At 52.8% G+C, this 20,000-nt stretch overlaps 1 protein-coding gene and 1 long non-coding RNA gene across 13 annotated transcripts in view; one reads left to right on the top strand and one right to left on the bottom strand.

The window, feature by feature from the left end:
• Positions 1-20,000, bottom strand: part of POC1A (POC1 centriolar protein A) — a 67,372-nt gene that overhangs the window by 37,883 nt on the left and 9,489 nt on the right. For 8 of the 12 annotated variants that reach the window (XR_013357869.1, XM_077858682.1, XM_077858675.1 and 5 more), the window contains 4 exons: positions 14,613-14,746; positions 6,282-6,350; positions 3,900-3,995; positions 3,768-3,797 (listed from right to left, as the gene is read on the bottom strand). Coding sequence is in view for 11 of the 12 variants with exons in the window: in XM_077858682.1 (XP_077714808.1) it covers positions 3,768-3,797; positions 3,900-3,995; positions 6,282-6,350; positions 14,613-14,746 (329 nt within the window). In the remaining variant the exon portion in view is untranslated. The remainder of the gene's footprint in view (positions 1-3,767; positions 3,798-3,899; positions 3,996-6,281; positions 6,351-14,612; positions 14,747-20,000) is intronic. The other 4 variants (XM_077858683.1, XM_077858678.1, XM_077858685.1 and 1 more) reach the window with 1 other exon arrangement.
• On the top strand, positions 6,529-8,212 carry LOC144289964 (uncharacterized). Its single transcript, XR_013357870.1, has 3 exons — positions 6,529-6,677; positions 7,130-7,345; positions 7,499-8,212. It is a non-coding gene; the product is annotated as an uncharacterized LOC144289964 (long non-coding RNA).

Below are 20,000 nucleotides of genomic sequence, written 5' to 3'. Positions count from 1 at the left end.
TAGTCCTACAGGAGCTGGGCTTGGGGAACAGGGGCCCAATCCAAGGTCAGCCAAGACACAGCGGCCCTGATGCTTCATGGGCAGGCCCCAAAGCACTAAGGGCAGGCAGGAGCTAGAACCTGAGTGGCTGAGTACAGAGCCCTGGGCAACAGCATGGGACAAAGGTAAGCATTAGACCCTTGAACACAGCAGCACAAGCACCTGCTGCAGATGGCTCACGGGGATACTTCCCCGCCCGCTACTCCCTGCCCCCCCCCCCCCCCCCCGGTAGGCACTCATCTACCTGCAAGCAGCCCCCTGCCCCAAACTTCCTCCAGCCTTTAAGTGTGTCACAGGGCAGAATGTGGGACTTCCTGGCCACCCTCAGCCCGGCTATTAGGCTGGAGTCCTTCCTCTGCAGCCTTCCAAGCAGAGAAAGCTCCCAGCCACAGCCCCAAGCTCTCTCCTCCACAACTCAGCCAGGAATAGAGGGAAAATGGAACCCATTATTCTCATTCTGAAGGGCTGGGAAATGGCTTGTGCTTTTCAACATGAAATGTGCCTAAAAATAAGCTGTGAATTTCAACCAGAGGTTGAAAATAGCTCTGGCAGTGAACAGAGCTCTGTTCAGAGTGAGCTCAAGGATGGCCTTCATTCCAAGAGTTAGAGCTGAATACTGCAGTCCAAGCAGGGGTCCTGGGCAGGGGGCTTTCCAGGGCAGAGGGGCCGTCATGTGCTCATAGGGCCGCCCTTGCCATGCTCTGTCGGTGTGCCTGCCCTCTGGCTTTAGATCGCCATACTCTGTGAGGCACACAGTACCTGGCTTGGTGGCTCCCTAAGACCCCTAAACACCCAGGTGGGTCTCATGCAGCTTTAGGGCCCCAGGTCTGGGGTATAAACAGAGCTAGATGGGGAGGGGGCCATAAGATGCAAGAGCTCCCGGGGCATGGGCCAAGTCAAGCAGCCACCAAACCCTGGCCAGCCACCAAACCACTCACCAGTTACTATCTCAGAGCCAGGGAAGCCAATAGGCAGGAAGGACAAGTAAAGAAAACCAAGTTGCTAAAGGTCATTTTTCATTATTTACCATCACCTCTGTAAGATTCCAATGTTTGATAGGCCAAAACGACCTGAGCCACAGCTGCTGGGGTGAGCCCAAATCTGGTCCAATTTGAGGAGCATGAGCTCCAGTGTCATCACAGTTGGGGCAGCCCAGTGTCTGTCCATGGCCATGTTCCTCCTGCCACAAAGACAGCCCCGTTCCCACCCACATTCCTATACTCCTGCTATATTAGCTTCCTTTCTGGGCTCATTCCTGAGGCAGGCAGTGTAGTGACTCTCAACTGGGGGCCACTGTGTCCCCCAGGAGACATGTGGCAATGCCTGAAGACATTTTTGGTTGTCACAACTAATGGTGGGGACACGCTACTGGCAGCTAGCAGGTAGAAGCCAGGGATACTGCTAAACATCCTGCAATGCCTAGCCCAGCCCCCACAACTAAGATGTATCTGTCCCAAAGGATCAGCAGTGCCAAGGCTGAGAACTCCTGGGTTATCAGAAGGACAGTATGTGGACAGCCGGAAGGGCAGGGTTCTCACTGGACGCATCAGCTCCTGGCAAGTGGCTGCAGAGCAGCTAAGGAGCTGAGACACTTTGGCCAGCCACGGAATCCATCACCAACTCAGTGCCAGGGAAGCCCTTGGGCAGGAAAGGTGAGACTACACTCATCAGCTTCCCTTCCCATCACAGGGGCAAACCTAACCACAGAGCAGTGCAGGACCAACTGGCTCTCCTGGGCATGGGGAGATGAAAAATCTCTGTAGATGACAGCAGTGATGGTTGTACAACTGTGTGAATGTACTTAATGTCATTCAACTGTACACATAAAATGGTTTAAAAAGGAAATTTTATGTCACATGTATAAAACAAAACAAAACAAACAAAAAAACCCTTAGCTCTCCTCTTGGCCAGGGAGTCCTGAGATCAGGATGCCCCTAAAAGTATATTCCACATCGCGTGTATGCTTTGGCACGGGAGTATTATCTGGATGAGGGCCCACACACCTCCTCAGCATCCCAAAGGGGTTTGTGACAAATAAGGGAAAAGCCATAAACAGAACAACTTTAGGACTAATAAGCCAAATCACTGGGTGGCTTAGCAGAGTTCACACTTGGGGTCCTCGGAGCCTGCCGAGGGGAGTACTCAGGTCCCATCATAGATACAGAGGTGTAGGAAGAGTGGGTGCTTTGTCTGGGAGCACACAGCCTGGGCTCAGACCTGGTTCTCTGACCCCAGAGCCCATATCCTTTCCCCTATTTGAGTACCATGTGGTGATGCCCAGTGGAACTGTGACTACAGCTCCACCGTGGGCCTGAAGGTAGTATGGGAACAAATGGCTTTCCTGAGAACTGGGGAGCTATTCACCCACCCATGCCAAATCCTGCCCTGTCCTGCTAGCTTCCCCCACCCTGAATGCCTTCGTGCTAGATTATCAGGACCCGAAGCTCTGGGATGCAAGGGTGCTCCATATCCCTTATCTGAGCAGGACCGAAGGACATGAGGCAGCTTGTCCAAGCCGCTTGCTTAATAACCCCAAGAAAGAGGAGTATGGGATTCCCCCCTTGCTGGGGCTAACCATTCCCAAGAGACAGGTGCAGTGCCCTCTCCTGGGATGGGGGAGAGCTACCAGGTAGCCCTCTGCTGCCTGTGGTTTCGAGCTGAGTCACCCTTGCTCAGAGGGGCCAGCGTGGTGAGGCCCCAGGTCCAGGCATCTAGGCAAGTGACTCAGCCCCAGGCATCTCATCTGACAATGAGAGTAGTAACTCTACCCACCCAGCCTGGGCTCAGCTCACTGTAAACGCCCAGGACACAGGGAGCTGGAGGGGAGATGGCACACACCCCACAGAATCCCAGTCCTCCAGTTTGAAAAATGCTTTTCTAGGCAGAAGACCAAACAGCAGCAAGCAGATCACCATGCATCCCAGTCATCCTCACCAAACCCAAAAGCTGGGAATCAGGTACTCATCAGCAAACGTGGAGGGAGAACAAAAGCTTCCGGCAAAGGCAACCCTTGGGAGAAAGCTTTAAATCTCAATGCGGCATGTTCCTAGAGGTAGCCCCAACACACAGGATGGGTGTGTGTGCGCGTGTGCATGTGGGTGGGTGTTGTGTCTCAGGCTGGGTGGGGGATCCCTCTGCTGGAGCCAAAGAAAGCCCAGGATGGACTCAGAGGCTTCCTGGTTCTATTCTGGGCCAGCCTTGACTTGCATGGGGCCTTGGGTAAGCCGCTTCCTGTTGTTCAGGCCAGTTTCCGTGGGTGGGAGAGGCTACACTGCCTCTAGGGTCCAGGAGGGAGAAATTTAAACAGCCTGCGGCTACTGGGGCTTAAAACCCCCATAGCTCCACATCCGTGGCTTTAAAGCTTATTTCAGCTGAAGCAGAATGTAACTTTATTTAATCATAGCAGTTATCAAATTTTCCCTAAAAAATATTGTTAACTATTTTAATTCAGGAACACTAAATGCCCTTTTACCGACAAAGGTACTAAAAATGGTTTGTGGTTGAGGAACTTCCTTTCCATGGTTTAAAAAAAAAAAGGAAGTGAGAGCAACAGGGCTGGACCTTTCCCATCCGTCCCAGCTGTGGCTCAGGCCCCACGCCCTCTAGGAACCCTCCACTGGGTCCTGTGGCCCAAGGCTCAGCATGGGACAGGTCCTCCCTTTCCTCAACCAACAGCCGCGTGTGCCATGGAAACACTACCCCCACCAAACAGCACATGGCCTACTCACCCAGCAGTCTTCACATCTTGTTTGTACATTCTAGATTTGAAACAAAGTACCACAAGTGCCAAAGTATTATTTGCTGTTCACCATGACCCACCAGAGTTTCAGGACTCAGGACTTGCCTGATGAACCACTTACCAGATTCCCGGAGGTGGCCAGTGGGGCTGGAGGCCTGTGCACTTTTATGACTTCCCTATAGTCCACAACATCAAAGTTACTCTTCCAAACCATCACCTGTCAAGAGCAACAAGCACACAGACATCACATCAGTCCTACTTCATGAAAAAAAAATGAACCCAGAGGTGATCCCCCAAAGTTCTGGGCCAATTGCAGGACAGTCCCCACCTGACACCCCAGCTCAACTCTGGGACCTGCCCACCTCCCAGGCTCTTGAAACAGGCCTCAAGAAGATTGGGATGAGCCATCAGGATGGAGTCGCTGCATGCTTTGTACTTGCTGGTCCCTTCCGGGAGTGTCCCAGCATAAGTGTAGCTGGCTCCCCAAGCTAAAACATCCATTTCAACAGCATCTCTTCTCTGAGAGCCCTTCCCTGGTCTCCTACTAATTATTATCATAGCCCTCTATTGATTTCTTTCATAGCATCAGACTCAGTAGTTATTTAATTTCTTTGTCTCTCTTCCTCATCTATTGTCTCTCTCCCCAGTAAAATAGAAGTTTCCAGGGGTAATGGCCTGGCCTGTTACAGCAGACCAAGGTGGTTAAAGTCCTGGATTCACCTCTTACTGTGTGGGTCCAGGTAAGGGACTCGTGGGCTGGGACCTCTGCACCTCAAGTTCCTCATCTGTGAAAAGGGGATGATCCACTTTCCAATCTCACAAGGCTGCCGTGAGGCTTGCAGGAGACATCTTGGCACAGACACCGGTACCCAGGGAGCCATGGGCAAACCAGCTATTATTTCACGATCCACCTGAAGGATCCTCACGTTCTGAAGTTCCCCGGGCCAAAGACTGGCAAACAGCCCTGCTGGGGTGCAACAGTGCTCCTGCTGGAGGCTGTCAGCCCTGGATGGCTGCCCTCTGCCAGGGTCATGATCAGTATGACAGGAACTATGGAGTATGGCCAGTGCTCAACTGAGGCCACAGAAAAAGCCCCGGATCCACATAAGATGAAAGCTCAACGTGCCTGGGATGCTTTCCTGGCTGTGACACAGCCACGAGCCTGGGTCTTTGGGAGGCTGCTCACCATTCCCAGAGCAGCCCAGTGTCTACTGCTCCCTGCCTGATGGGTACTAAGGCCTTCCTTCCTCCTCCCATTTACAAACAGAATTAGCATGCGCCCCTTGTTTGTGGAGCCCCGTGTAACTGCACTCGTCTCATTGCTGAATAAATTCCTGGGAGTGGAACAGTAGTATAAACGTGAAGATTCACAGGTCCCTCCAGAAAGGCTCTCAGAGCAGACCTGAGGAAAACAGCCGGAGAGCTGCTCGCAGTGGCCGCCTGAGGAGGGGCCAGAGCGGGCAGAAGCCCTGCTTTCTACCTGGTGCCTTTTGTACCATGTGCATTTCTGACTACTTATAGTGTGACTTTACTACTTTCTCTTGTTTAAGCAACAAGCCAGGCCTCCACACTCGGGGCCAGCTCAATGGTCCCTGGGGCCTTCCTCCTCCCTTGTTGTTAGCATAGGAACCAGTGCTGGGCTGGGAAGGTGCCCACCATCTCTTATCTAGGTTGTACCAAAAGAGCCTCCAACCACATTCTGCTTTCCTGGCAGAAAATCAACCAAAATTGGTTCATGGGGCAGGGGCTGGGGCTCAGTAGGCCAATGGGGCTTTTCTGGGCTGACCAGTCAAGAAATGTGAGGCCCAGCATCAAGAGTATGAACATTCTGGGCAGGAGGCACCAGGGCTGACAGGCAGAAAGCCTCAGCACAAAGGGTAACAAAATGGGCCGGGACCTTCTCACGCATGTTTTCTCCCTGCAGCCCAGTGGTTTGAAAACCTGACCCATCAAAGAGCTCACAAGTGGAGCAGGAAGCAAAGGGCAGCAGAGGGCACAGTGGGGTCTCCAGGGCAGCCTCAGCTCTGTCATCTGCTGAGACTCAGTCGTCTTGTCTATAGAGTGGAGAGACCAGAGGGCCTGGCCCCAGAGCTGCTGTGGGGATTAAATGAGGTTATGAAGCATTTGCCACACTGCCTGAGTTGCCAGGCTATAGTCTGTATCCACTAACTATCTAATTACTCATTTATAATCAGGAAAAAGAAGCACTAAAAATCTTCATATTAACTTTTTCATGGCAACGAGAGCTCAGGCTCCAGGCAACCCATGCTGGTTTAAGCAGTAAGGGTTTTAAGAGGGTACCACGAGATCAGCTCCCATAGGACACTTGTCCTGGGGAGACGAGCACCCTGGGTCTGAGCACCTCACCCCAAGTTCTAGCCTTCATAGTTGCTGAAAGCCACCAAGGAAGCCAGTGAAACCTGGCCCATCCTGAAGACATCTTGGCCTCCTGTTCTCTTCTGGTAAGTATCAGCCAACATTCCTCAGACCATTCGTTACTCACTTGTTCATCAGAACCTCCAGAAGCAAAATACTCCCCCGTTCTTGAAAAGGCAACAGTGGTGGCTGGACCCTATCAGAACAAACGAAAAAGAACAAACACCAAAGATCACTCTAGATTCTAAACACCCAGGAAGAAAACTAGAATCTCATGAGTGAGAGCAGCTGCAGGACAGAGGGCTGAGGGCCTACTCAACCTCCAGCAGGGGCGGAGCTCAGCTGTGAGTGCCACTGCTGAGGCCTCTGCTCCCAAGTGCCACTGATGGCACAAAGGCTAGGCCACAGGGTCATGGGTGGCCAGAGAAGAGGAAGCTGAGGACAGCGCACACTGACAGCCCTGCTGGGTTGACATCACTGTCCCGTGTCCTCATCTCCCAAGGGCAAGCTGGAGGTCAGAGAGGTGCGTTGACTTATCCCAGGCCCAGCACTGGCTCCAGAACTCAGTCCCCCTGGCCCAGACCATGCTCCTCCCCCACACCACCCCACAGCCAACCAGAGAAGCTCATGTGGCCCCAAGGAAGAGTGAATGAGCAGAAGGGCACAGTCAGGGACTTCAGGTTACACAAGAGGCCAGAACCAGGGCAGGAAGGAGGCTGGGTAGGGGATCATCAAAGGTGCCTGGGCAGAGGAGAAACAAGACGCATCCCTCCAATGTGTGCGTGTCACTTGGTGAGGAAGAAAGTAAGGACAAGGCCAGTTAATACTTAACCTGCACTAACCCACTTAATCTTCAGAGAATGGTATGCATGCTTACCCCTCCTACGGGTGACATGTTCCCAAGGGGAGACCAAGGCCTGAGAAATCAGAGACAAAGCCTCCTCCCCCTGTGCCTCTCCCTGCCTTTTCTCACAGATGGGGATCAGGGAGGCCGGGAGTCCCACAGGGCCACCCAACAGGACAAAGGAGATCCATCCTTATGACTGGGAAGGACGTCAATGATATCAGTGCAAAATGCCAGGTGCAAGGCATCATAGGCTGCAAGCGCAGGGCTGAGTGCAGGGGGAGAGGGGACAGGTGGAGCATCCCTTGGATACTCTCCCAGGTGGACAACCCCCAATGGTTAACAAGGTGAACAGAACTTATGGGTTGGTGGGGGGAGGAAATTTCAGATGACTTTTACTTGATTCTTGGGAATCTTGTAATTTCCCAAACTGAATTCTTAAGCAATGAGTATATGGCATTGCTATGTTCATATTAAAACAATACTATTTTCATTTTGAGGAAAAAACAAGGGAAGAGGGAAAAGAGAAAGAAATCAGGACATGGAGCACCAAAAGAGCCAGGCTCGCTGCCTGCCCAGAGCTCATTGAGGAATAGCTGGTCTCCAAGAAGTCACAGCAACTACAGAACCAAACAAATACTCATCAGTCTCCTTTCCTGCTGTCACTCAACCACCAGATGCAAACTGGGGACAAGATACTGGAGGCCAAGCTGTGGCAGTGCTCCTGAAGAAGGCAGCTGGGGCAGCCCATAGCCCGATGGGGGACTGGAACCAGAAAGCAGGTGCTAGAGCCATCCCTAGAGTCCAAATGCCCAGAAACCCTGAGGATGGCACCAACAACACACAAGCAGTAAGGCAGCAAAGGCCCACAGTCCTCCCCAGTAGTGTCCATTTACCCAGAGGGCTGCTCGGCTCCTGTACCAGGTACCTTTATGTTTCCCGATAGAGCAACCTTCCAAAAAGGCTCGTCTGTCCGTCTGTGGCCCATGAAAGCAGTTCTGCCACGGGCCACAGCCAGCAGGGAATAGAACACAGACTAGGCTTCTACACCACTGACACCCCTTCAGGGCTCATACAGCCCCGGCCCCCACCGACCTCACTGGTGCTCCAGTCCCACTGGCCTGTTCACTGCTCCTCACTGCAAGCTCCAAAGGGCCTCATCTTGTTTCATGATCTTTCTGCAACTTCTGGCATTCAGCTCTCAATTCAGTTATTTCCCATCTTTTTTAGTTTTAAATAAACTCATTTAAGTCTATACATTTGCCTCAGATTACTACTTTAGACACATCCCCAAAGTCTCCAACATGTGATAGTCTCGCTGGCAGCCACCTCCAGACGTTTAGTTTCCATTGCCATTCTCTTTAGCTCAGCAGTTTTTGTTTTTGTTTTTTAAGATTTTATTTATTTATTGAAAGACACAGAGAGAAGCACAGACACAGAGGGAGAAGCAGGCTCCCTGCAGGGGGCCCGATGTGGGACTCGATCCCAGGACTCCAGGATCACAACCTGAGCTAAAGGCAGACACTCAACCACTGAGCCACCCAGGAGTCCTAGACCAGCAGTTATTTAGGAGTGCATTCTAGCTTCCAAACCACTGGGGCTTTGGGGTGGGGCAGGGGAGCCGGGGAGGTTCCCTATTATCACTGACAACAATCACATGGGATCCACGTTCTTTCAGATGTACTGCCTTCAAGGTGGCTTATTCTTTTCAGTTAATTAGTCACTCTCAATGCATTAGTTCACTGGCTTGGGGTAGGGATGTCATCAAGTTTCTTCTCCCAGGCAAGACGCAGGGGCCTTTGCAGTGACTCCTGAGTGTAACTATAAGCTCTTGGCTGAGACTGCAGCAGTGTAGTCTGATTGCCAGAGGTGCCCACCTGCCTGACATCTGGTCCCCATCTGGCTCTAGGTCACATCTTCTGGCATGAACATCTCACAAGTTCAACTGGATCCTTCTCTCCCTCTCCAGATCTGGCCAGTCTTTGGTAAGACGATTCTGTGTGATCAGCACAAGCACGGGATGCAGCCTGGCCTCCCACCCTGCTCTCCCTCATGATCCAGCCACACATAGCCCTCGAGCTAGGCTGGACCCATACCCAGTCACTTCATCACATAATGTCTCTGCCTTGACAACCTCCAGATCAAGGGACCCACAGTCTGCTTTCTTCGTTTTTGCATGGCAAAGCACCAATCAAGAAAGTTTAAAAAAGGGGGGGGGGGGTGAGAAACCCATGGTGTTCAGATTCCATAGCTACTGGTGACTCTCCCTTCATAGCCCCTGCAACTTGTCCAGACCCCTGTGCTCTCCTTACCCCTTTCCACCTGACTCCCTGAGGCCCCTACACACTGAAACTTTGACCACTGTGCCCACAACAGCTATACTGGCCAAGACCCAGCCAGGTACCTCATCCACCACCACCTCACAGACTTTTGAAATGTTTTTCACTGGCTTCCAGCAAGCAAATAGGGAATATCACCCACATGCCTTGAGTCAGAGGTAGAAGAATGACCATCCAAAAAAGATATGGAGGCCTGAGAGGCCCCTGCTATGGAGCAGTGGTCTCTGATGTCCCTAAGCTGCTTCTCCCACAAACCCCCACACTGGGGAGGCTCCTACACCCGCTCACCATGGCTGGCTCTTATGTCTGAGTAGTGACCCCATGGACAAAGAGTAGCCTCTGGGAGGAGCTGGTGTCCAGGAATGCTGAGGCTCTCTCCTGACCTTGGCCAAGGACACCTGCTCCCAACCCTCAACCCTGAGCTGCTGGCAGGGGACAGAAGGCCAGGCTGACTTATTGGTTTACTGATTGGAGTAAATGAGATATTCTCCCTCTTGATGTCCTCTCACCTCTCCCAGGAGGTGCTTAACCACCCAAGCAAGGTCTGAGCCTCCCAGGCATAAATGTGATTCTCCAAAATGAAATGACTATACAAGGGCCGCAGAGCACTGGAAAAAACAAAGAGGTACAAACAGCAGCCCTGGCTGGGGTTCTAGGCCCTTGATGGCTGCTCACCTTCACCATGAGCCAGGCAGGGTGTATGGAAGGAACCACATGCCCGGTGGCCCCCGTGCAGCTCAGTCACTCCACAGCAACACGAACACCAACTGCATAGCCATAAACACCAGATTTAACTCCCACCCACATCCCGCCCACCATCCTCTCCCAAATAGCTCTGGGGACTTAAACCAAATGAGCATGGCTCAAGATTATGTTTCAGAAAATACAGAAAAATAAATCTTTATTTTGAGCACACTGCCCCCACACTTGCCACACAGAGCTATGGTGGCCTCACTCAGGGCACAAGGCTTCAAACAACAGCTGTACTTGATAGGAAAGCTCTTCCTTCTCTTGTTCTTCCCTGCTGCAAAGTGAGGGGTGGGAGAGGATGAGGTCCCTGTATACCCTGACACCGCTAAGTCTATACTGGATCCTGCAAGAAGGAAGGACTCCTTTTCCTTCTGCTTAACTGTCACTGTGGCTGATCCGCAGAGCAAGACCTTCCAGAGCCTCAGAGAGGGCAATGGTACCCGTGCTAGCCCACTGCCAAGATATCTGGCAAGTCCTCCAGGAACCAGGCCCTAGAAAAGATGGCCAATGGGCAGGACTAGTCAAGGGCACTGAAAACAGGCCTGGAGACTGAGGCAGCAGCCACACCTACTCAGAGCAATTGGTGGGGACAAATGCATTCAGGCAGAGTCACGGCAGGGACAGATTTCCCAAGCTGTATGGTTAAAGAGAAACCAAAGCAAGAGGATGCTCTGGGGGAGATGAGGACAAGCCTGAACAAAACAAAAAGCTAGATAAACCCTTGAAAGACTCCGTGGGTGACGGAAGGAAGGGAAACAGGCACTCCCTAGCCCAGAACAGGGAGGGGCTGATGACTATAGCCCTGTGCCCATCAAAGGGGGTAGAACAATTAGAGACCTTACCAAAGACTGACTGCCCACCCAGGGTGCCAAGACCATGCCCTTAACAGAAATGTTCAATGGTCTTTTGTTTACTTTTTATTTTAAAATATTTTATTTATTTCAGACAGAGAGTGAGAAAGAGAGAGGCAGCCGGGAGGGACAGAGAGAGAAATGGACTCCCTGCTGTGGAGGGACTCGATCCCAGGACCATGAGACAATGACCTGAGCCAAAGGCAGATGCTTAACCAACTGAACCACCTAGCTGACCTTCAATGGCCTTTTCAAGAGCTCTAATCTAGAGCAGCAGGGATCTTTCCCAAGAGCTGAAGTGGGAAAGGACCAACACATGTGAGGACCTACCATGCCTGGTGCTGGGGAATGCAGACACATGCTCTCCGTTTATAAGGCAGATATAGGAGTTCTCACAAATGAGAAAATCTTCAGCAAAGTTAAGGTCCTGCCCAATATCCAGGGTAAGAGGCAAAGTTGGGATGGCCTGACCTTGACATCTAAGGCCCTTCTTCCAGAATGCAGCCTCCTAAAGCTTAGATTTTTTGGCTGAACTAGGTGGGAGAGTACCCGTGGCTTTTCCAAACCAGAAATAAGTGGGAACAAGCTCTCTGTTCCTGGAAATATTTGGGTGTCTCCTTAAAGAGCTAGGCACCATCACCTACCAGACAAGGCTGTATGAACCCTCCCCCAACTCAATGCATCCTGGCACTTGGCCTCAGTCAAAGAAGCTGGCAAAGGTGCCTGGTACAGGCTCTTTACCAGCTCAAGTCACTGAGAGAGAAACTGTTCTGGTGTTCCCAGGGGTGAAGGCAAAGGAAGGAGGGCAATGTGCCACATCCAGGCTGGCAGTGCCCTCCCTACTCTGTCCACTTTCCACCTGGGGTGGGCAGATCGGCTGGAGGTAGAGGGCTACCCTACCTCTCAGCCCCAACAGGCTCCTCAGCCTGTCCCACCACCACCTGCCTTGGCACAGGTGTCCATATTTGCTTGGGTTATGTTCAGAAACCGTGGCTTCTGTTTGTCCAATCACATGCTAGAGAACCACCAAACTGCTGCTATGGTCAGATTCCTGGGCTGATAAGCTGCTCTCAACACAATACAGGAGACTCGAACTACATTGGGTGATCTTGATCTTAGCTTTGGCACTTGGCAAATGCCTCCATCCTGGTGCCCCTGTGCCTTTAGGAGACCACTAAATAGCCACTAAATAGCATATGAGATTTCTAGCCTCAACCCAGATAAGAGTCTCGGCCCAACAACACTGCCTCCCCTGACCCTTCTTCTCACCCTGACCTCCCATCACTGTTCCTACAGAGGGGTTGGCTCAGGCCCTTCCTTATGTGGGACAGAGAGACTCCCTAGCACACACTGAAAGCCCCCTCCTGGCCAAGGACTGTCTCACCCCAGCATTAGCTCCCTGTGGCTGGCCTGTCCCTGAGCCTGCACTGTCCCTTCTCACAGGTATGGAACTAGAAGCATGTGGGGGTGTGCTCCACTTGGCAGAAAAACTCAGTAGCCTTCCCTCCTACAGCTCTTCCCTCTCCTGCCTGGGGACTGTCCCAGAGAGGGCCTCCAAGTCCAGACTGAAGTTTCACAGGGTTCCCTCCTGCTGGACCAGAATGAAGTCATGTAGCAGCAAGGGGAGAACACAGGCAGCCACAAGGCCTTCTAGCCTCCTACACAGACCAGTGATCTAAAACCAAGAGTGTAATCACAACTCAACATCTCAAAAACCGTCCATCAAGACCAGCAAGTAGGGTGGAAACTGCAGAGGCTTGAATACCTGTCCCAGCTCTGCCACCCTAAGCTGCGTGGGACCCCTACCATTCCACAGCACTCCCTGGGTCTCAGTTGCACCAGGATCAAAAGTACTTTCAAGTCAGCCATCCTTGTGTGTGGGACAGAACCTCTGGGCACCAACGATCCACTCCAGAGCCCTAGGGCTGCTCAGTCACACACTTCAGGAAGTGGCTTGGGCACCTGGGCCTGATGGGGCACTTAAACACCTCCTGGAACAGGACACGAGTGCTCGGGTCACCAGAAAGCCCAAGTGAGCACCTTCCTGGATAGATGGGCCAGGGAATGGACCTCACAAGCGGGAAGCCCACGAGGACGACACATCTGCATGCTGCATGGGGCTGGACGAACTGCCAGCTGTCCCTCAGCTTCGTTCCCACACTTTCAGGTTCAATGGCAGAAAAGCAGCTATGCGTGTTTCACTTGGTTCCTGTCTCACATCTCCAGGAGAACAATGTCAACAGGTTTCCTTTATGCGCTCGATGCTGGGTCCGAACTTGGACGGGCATTTTATACACCATAATGAAGGGTTATCAGGCTAAGAGGTGAGTCAGCAGTTTAAAGAACACACACACACACACACAAAACCCTGGGTGATCATTTGGCATGCATCTATTCGCATAATATTTCTGGATATCACTTATTCTTTCTGTGGGGAGCAGGGGAAATAGCACCATTCATGTAGTTTTCAAATGCTCTCCTGGTTATAAGATCCCAAACTGGTTACACGTGAATCTGAACAATGAACATGCCAAAAGGACTAACAAAAGTGGCTCCCCAACAGTCTGCAACAAGAGCAGCAATCACCCAGCCCAGAGGCCAAATGTTACACCTAGATGTACTAGCTGCTGTATGGAGGAGACCACAGGTCCTGCACTCCAGACTCATGACATGGAGGGCAAGCAATCACCATGGGCAGAGGTCCCAAGAAGGCAGAAGAAAAGGCCCATGCTCCCACCCAAGCCATGACCAATGACCCCTATGGGCCCAACTCAGATGGCAGTGGAATCCAGAGCCCTAGCTAGACACCTCACACCTTGCTGCCAGCCCAAGATTCATGAGCACTGCAGCGCCTCACTCAGCCCTCAAGAGTCCATCCCCACTCCACCCTGCCACCCTCCCGCTCGCAGGTGGAGAAGGGGATGAACTGGAAGCTCTGGTCTCTGCACCCTCTGCCCCACTTGGCTGTGACAATGATGTCCCGACAAGAGACCTTCCAATGACTGCTCTACTTAGGCACACTTCCTGATGGGGGGTGGGGTGGGTAGGAGAGGCCAGCACCCAGGCCAGCTCCTAGGGAGCGCTGCGAGCAGCTCACCTCACTATGGCCTGCCCATAGGGGCTGGTGCCTGGTCACCGCCCACCCAGGGAATCCAGGCCACCAGCTGCATTGGCAAAAATCGGAGAGAAGGCCTCTACTCCCTTGATTCAATTCCAGGAATTTGCAAACACACACACACACACAGGAAGATGTCCCCCTTAGCACCTGCAGTTTCTAGCTCTAAAGGCACTGATGTCTGCAAAACCCCCAAGGGACCCCAATTCAAGGCATGGGTTCCAGGGTTCTCCTCAACTGCTGGACCAAGAGACCCCTAGGAGAAGTGTGCCAACCACGTTCCCATGCGTCCCCTCCCACCCCACCCCAAGTTAACACCCACACTCCCTTCTCAGCTTCTGTACCAGACCCAGCACTCTGTTAGAGGTCATAGGTCTTGGGAGGGACAAAACTGTTTCTGCATCTCACTCCATTGCCCAGGCTGTGAGGGGACCACAGAAACCGTCTCCAGCAGGCTCCAAAGGAAGGGCCGTCTCAGCTGAACCCCAGCCCTGTAGAGGCCTCCAGACAGCACCTTCTCCTCCCTCCACACCACACAGCACCAGGCTGATGCCCTCACCTGATGCCCATGGAGCGTGTAGAGCAGCCGGCCCTCCATGAGGTCCAGGATCTTCAGGGTCGAGTCGCTGGAGGCCGTGAGCAGGTAGTTTCCAGATGGGTGGAAGGAGAGGGCATTCACTGCTGCGCTGTGCACTAGGGGAGGGACATCAGTCAGACATTGGCTGGGAGGCCTGGGGATGCAGCTGAAGCCTGAAGACGGGCAATTAGGGCCAACTGAAGCTCAGCACAAGGCTGGGCCAGGATGGCCATAGCTCCAATGAGCTACGGGGAGCCCCACAACCAAAGTACAGGAACAGATTCATCCAGAGCTGAGGACAGGCAGCAGGAGACAAAGGCAGGCGGGAGCCCATGTGACAAGGCCAGAGGGATCAGGCGATTCCTCTACCTCTCCCACCACACGGAGCAATCAAGCTGGAGCAGAATGGAGTACTCAAACATAACGCACAATCTGTCTGTCATACTGCTACTTAGGGGAAACCAGATGGAAGACAATCCCTAAGGTGCCGGTACAATGCCCCTGCCCATGAGAGTCTGTGAGTGGGGCAGGCGGGCAGACGGTAAGACACTTTCAGGAGCCAGTCAGGCCTGGGTTCCAATCCCAGCCTCCCTACTCTCCCTCACCTGAGGACCTTGAACAAGCATCCTAACTCTTTGTGCCAGCTTCTCCTGCTCTTAGGGGCGCTATAGGGAGGAATCTTGCTTATGAGGCCTCTGTACAGAGGGAGCCCACAGGTGTCACAACAGAGCTTCCAGATCCCACCACTTTACCCTCTCAACAGCTCAACCTCAGCCGTGACTTTCTTTTCCCCAGTGGCCTGGCCTAAGCCCCACCGTACATCCTGGTGTCCCTTACTCTGCAAGATCCAGCCACCTCTACCCTGTCAGCAGCCCAGCTATTCTGCATGGACCTGGGAGACTTCTTCCCCTGACCCTGAACCTCACCACTCGGTCACCTCCTCAGGGAAGCCTCCTGACCTCACTGAGGCCACCCCCTCGAACTGTCCTCCTGAAGCACCATGAGTCTCCGGTGGGTGCATTATTCACCACAGTGTATAATGTTTATGTGTATCTATTTGATTCATGGCCAGGATCCCCACAAGACAATGTGCTATCAGGCACATGGGGCCATGTTGGGTCTTCTCCTCATGGCTCAGTCCTGACACTGTGCAGGGTTCAGAAAGTGGTTGGTGAATGGGTGAGGTGGACCCAGGCAGGCTACATAGGGATAATATGAGGACAAGCTACATCGCAGCTTCTTAAAGCAGCTGCTAAAGAAGACCTTGGTGCCTTCATCCCCCCTACCACAGGCTGGGTGGAGGACTCCAGGACTCCATGAGATAACCATGGCTCGCCAAGTCAGAAGTGCTACAAACAGAAAGACAAATTCTAAAACCAACCCCTCATCCTAGCTGCAAGAACCATTGCTAAGCCAGTAAACACATCCACCACAAGCCAGCCTTCAGCAGAGCCCACAGGGGGACAGTGAGCCCCTCAGACACCAGCCCAGCTGATGTGCCAATATGCCTGGGGAGTGTGGGTACATGTTCCCAAGCACACAGGGGAGACAGCCTGGGCTTTACATAACCCAATATTTATGTGTGAATACTCTCCAAGTACTAGAACTCCAGGAGCCAACCTACAGAGGGCTCACGGGGTCTCCACAGAGCCTCACAGCCCAACACACTTCCCATACTCCAGGCTGTGGTGGGAGGGAGGTCAGCATCCTCAGTGTTTACCAAGATCTGGGCATGGAAAGCAAAAGAACACAGCCCCAGCTGACCCCCTCAGGAACTGAACAAGCACCAGCCACAAGCAGTAGCAGAAAGAACATTAATAACACAGAGTGGTTATTAATAATATATTTAATTAATTTATTTACTTAAAATTAGTAAAGTAATTAATTCCACAAGTGGAAGAGCATGCGCGTGCGCACACACACGCACAGAGTGGACAGAGCTCCAGATAGAGACCTTCTACAGCATCCTCTGGGGAGGATAGGAATACGCACACTTCTAATTTTTACTCTGCATACTTCCAGATTTTTTTTTTAACCATCAGAATACAGTCACTGTGATTACACAACTGGGTGAATGATAAAAAGTGAATCCTTCCCCCTCCTAAGAAGAGTGAGTCATGTCCAGGGAGGTGGGAGCCCAGTCTGGCTCAGCATTCTCCTGCCAGCACTGTAGGTCATGAATCTACAGGCAAAGAGCTAGCGCCCTGGCGCTCCCGAGGGGCCAGCTATTCTCTCCAGATTGCTGGTTCACACTGGCAGTGAAGTGGGGTGGGAGCTGGGCCCAAACCCTGTGAGATTCTCCCCAGGGGAGCCCCGCCATCCTCGACCTCTCAGCCCCAAGGCAAGACAGCTGAGAGGCAGCCTGCCCTGTGTCTACCTCCCCATGCCCCATCTCCCTCTGGACCTCTTCAAATGCTGCTCCTGGCACATCTCCCTCCCTGAGCTGGAGAAGGGTGCTCTATTCTTGTTTCTGCAGCCCTTGGCAGCCGGTACTGGAATGAACGCCACCCCACCCCACCTGAGACAAAGCTGGCAGAGGAGCAGTCAGGGCAGGAGGGTGGGTCACGGGAGGGCGAGCTCAGGGCCCAGGGCTTCCCGGCACCAGCAGGGTGGCAGAGTCAGGATGCGGACACTACACCAGGACCTCCCACCTAGGCGAGTCTACCCCAGGAGGGAATCTCCCCACAGAGGAAAGGCATCAAAAGCCCTGCTCCACTATAAATGGCAGAAATATCAAAGGCCTCCTAGCTAGGGTGGAAACATCTGGAACCATTTACTCCAGAAGAGGACTCAGCTTGGGGGATGAGGATGTACTAGACACCAGGACCTATTACCTTTCCCTACTCATTCTCCTGCCTCACCCACCGGCCCCACCAGCCTGGAGCAGCCTCTCTAGCTCTACAGAGGTGGGAAAACACGTTCTAGGGAGACCTCATCCTAAGAATCATCCCTGCATGACAGCCCCCCAGGGAGGCTCCAGCCATAAAGACCTAAGCAGTGACTGTCCAGAAACAATCCACTTTTCATCAAGCCCAAAGCTGCAGGCCCTCTTCTTGCTTCCATGGCAGTTAATGGTGTCAATTGATGGCAGAGTGCCATTCGGGCACAGCTGTGGGCTCCTGGCTCTTATTCCCCAGAGAAGAGACTCCAGCTCAAGGTCAGAGATACACTCTCAAGATTCTACAAGTCACCAGGAGCCCAGAGAGGTTGGGACTGAGGCCACTGCAGACCCTGCCCCTAAGCACTGGGAACTGGCCATAGCTTGTGGGCATCATGTGGCTTAAGGAGAGTCCTAGGTACCCACGATCTGCTCTGCCCCACAGAGGTCTGTAGGTACAAGCCTTCAGCAAACCTAGCCCATTGCCCAGCGGGCTCCAAACTGACCAAGGGGCCCAGAGAACCCCCAGGTACCCACATAGGAGGTCCCTTTCTAAGGCAGTCACACGAGGCCAAGCCCCACCCCACCCTCAACACAAGGGGCTTAGCTCACTTCACCTAGGGTGACTCTTCATAACATGCAACTGGCATTACCAGTGACTTTGGGTTTATGAGGGACTATGGGTTCATACATGAAGGTGCTCTGATAGCAGCAGGGAAGGATGCTCAAAACGCTCCTCTTTGTGAACGTCACATAAATGCCACTTAGGGATGGCGGGAAAGAGCCAATGAGTTGGCCAGATCAGGTGGGAGAGTACACTGCCTCCTGACCAAACCTTTTGGTCTCAAAACGTCAAGCAGGTCCATCCCACAGACTGCACAGCTGCCTTAAAATCATCCATGACTGGGGTGCCTGGGTGGCTCAGTTTGTTAAGCATCTGTCTTCAGTTCAGGTCATAATCCCAGGATCCTGGGATCAAGCCCCAAGCCTGGCTCCCTGGAAGTCTGCTTGTCCCTCTTCCCAACTCATGTGTGTGTGCATGCTCGTTCTCTCAAATAAATAAAATCCTTAAAAAGAACCACCCTCCCTGACCATATCTGGGGTAGGGCGGAGGAGTGTGTTAAGAACCAGTGGACAGAGAACCTGGGACTCTTGAGTTCTAACTAGAATTTCTGGAAAGGGCTGAGCCAAGCCCTTCCAGGGGCCTCAGGAAATAAATGACTAGAATCAACATGGTGTAAGGAACCAAGCATGGGGTGGAGGACAGAACACCACACTCGGAGGCCTTCAGTTGGAGACTCAGATTCCCAGCCTCTCAGCCATGTAGCCATGGGCAAGCCTCAAATTCCCCATCTGTGAAATGGGGAGTAACGCTGCCCTGCTATCCACCTGGGCCCCTCTCTAGATAGCGGACTTGCACGTGCCTATAAGCTGCAAACCACATTATGGGTTCCGGATGGGGGTTGCTGCTCAGATGTGTGAACAGCCTTACTGTGGGCTCAGAGCATATGGAGCCTAACCCACCTCCGTGGGGACCGGCACTCCCAGGGCTCCAACAGCCCCACCGTCTCCTTGCTGAATTGGGAAACCAGAATTGCTCCCCACAGTGACAGACCAGAGCCAAGAAACTCCTTGCCTGAGACAAACGGTACCAGCTGCCTGCTGTTGCCCAAATTAACTTCCAACAACCCAGCACGGGACAGGAAGTATCCTCCACGAGGCACAACCCTGGGGCAGCTGGACACAGGCGGGCTGGGAATGCTGACCACACACTGTAGCATCAAGAATCAAAAGGTCTTGGAAAAGCCCAACAACCTCATGTGCCCAAGGCCCACCAGGAGTGCCTGGTACTCATCCAGAGTCACCAAGGGAGATAGGGGATGTCTGTGTTCTTAAAAACTTTCCTCTGGGTTTCCTAAGGATCAGGGGTGAAAAACAGCTCAGCTCGTGTCTGCTGTCAAGAGTGCCAGGAGTCCTTCCTGGAGAATCAGCCTCCAAAGAGATGCCCCTGTACCCCTGAGGATGAGAGAGCAGCTGCTACTAAGGGGCTAGTGAGAGCCTCTAAGGTCGAAGGTTCGGCCACGCAGCTCCTAAGAGGTGCCAGTAGACCTGAGCAGACCTGGCCAGGTCCCTCAAGCAGCATAAAGTGTGAGGGGTATGTCCCCCAACAGCATCCTCAGATCCACGTGGCTCTCCTTGAGCTCCAGAGGGTGAGTTTAGAGGCAGTGGGATGAGTTTGCTGCCCTGTGCACCATGTATTGGGCAGGGAGCTAAGGAAACTCAGTTGTTTACAGGGTACTCCAAGCCACTCAAGGCCTCTGATATGTATTCAGGTGGCTTAGGAACAAGACAGAGTAGGTCTGTCATAAGAGCAAAGGACAATAGCAAAAACACACTGAAATCTCTCTGCAGAGAGCCTGTAAGCCTCATGTACCCCGGGTCCTCTCAGGATTTGGCTCCTGATGCCACCTGAGCCCCCTCACCACATCCCC

This window comes from Canis aureus, chromosome 19 (genome assembly GCF_053574225.1).
Source record: "Canis aureus isolate CA01 chromosome 19, VMU_Caureus_v.1.0, whole genome shotgun sequence".
NCBI lineage: Eukaryota > Metazoa > Chordata > Mammalia > Carnivora > Canidae > Canis > Canis aureus.
The sequence above is the reverse complement of the archived record's forward strand: the minus strand, read 5'-3'. Positions and strand labels throughout refer to the sequence as shown.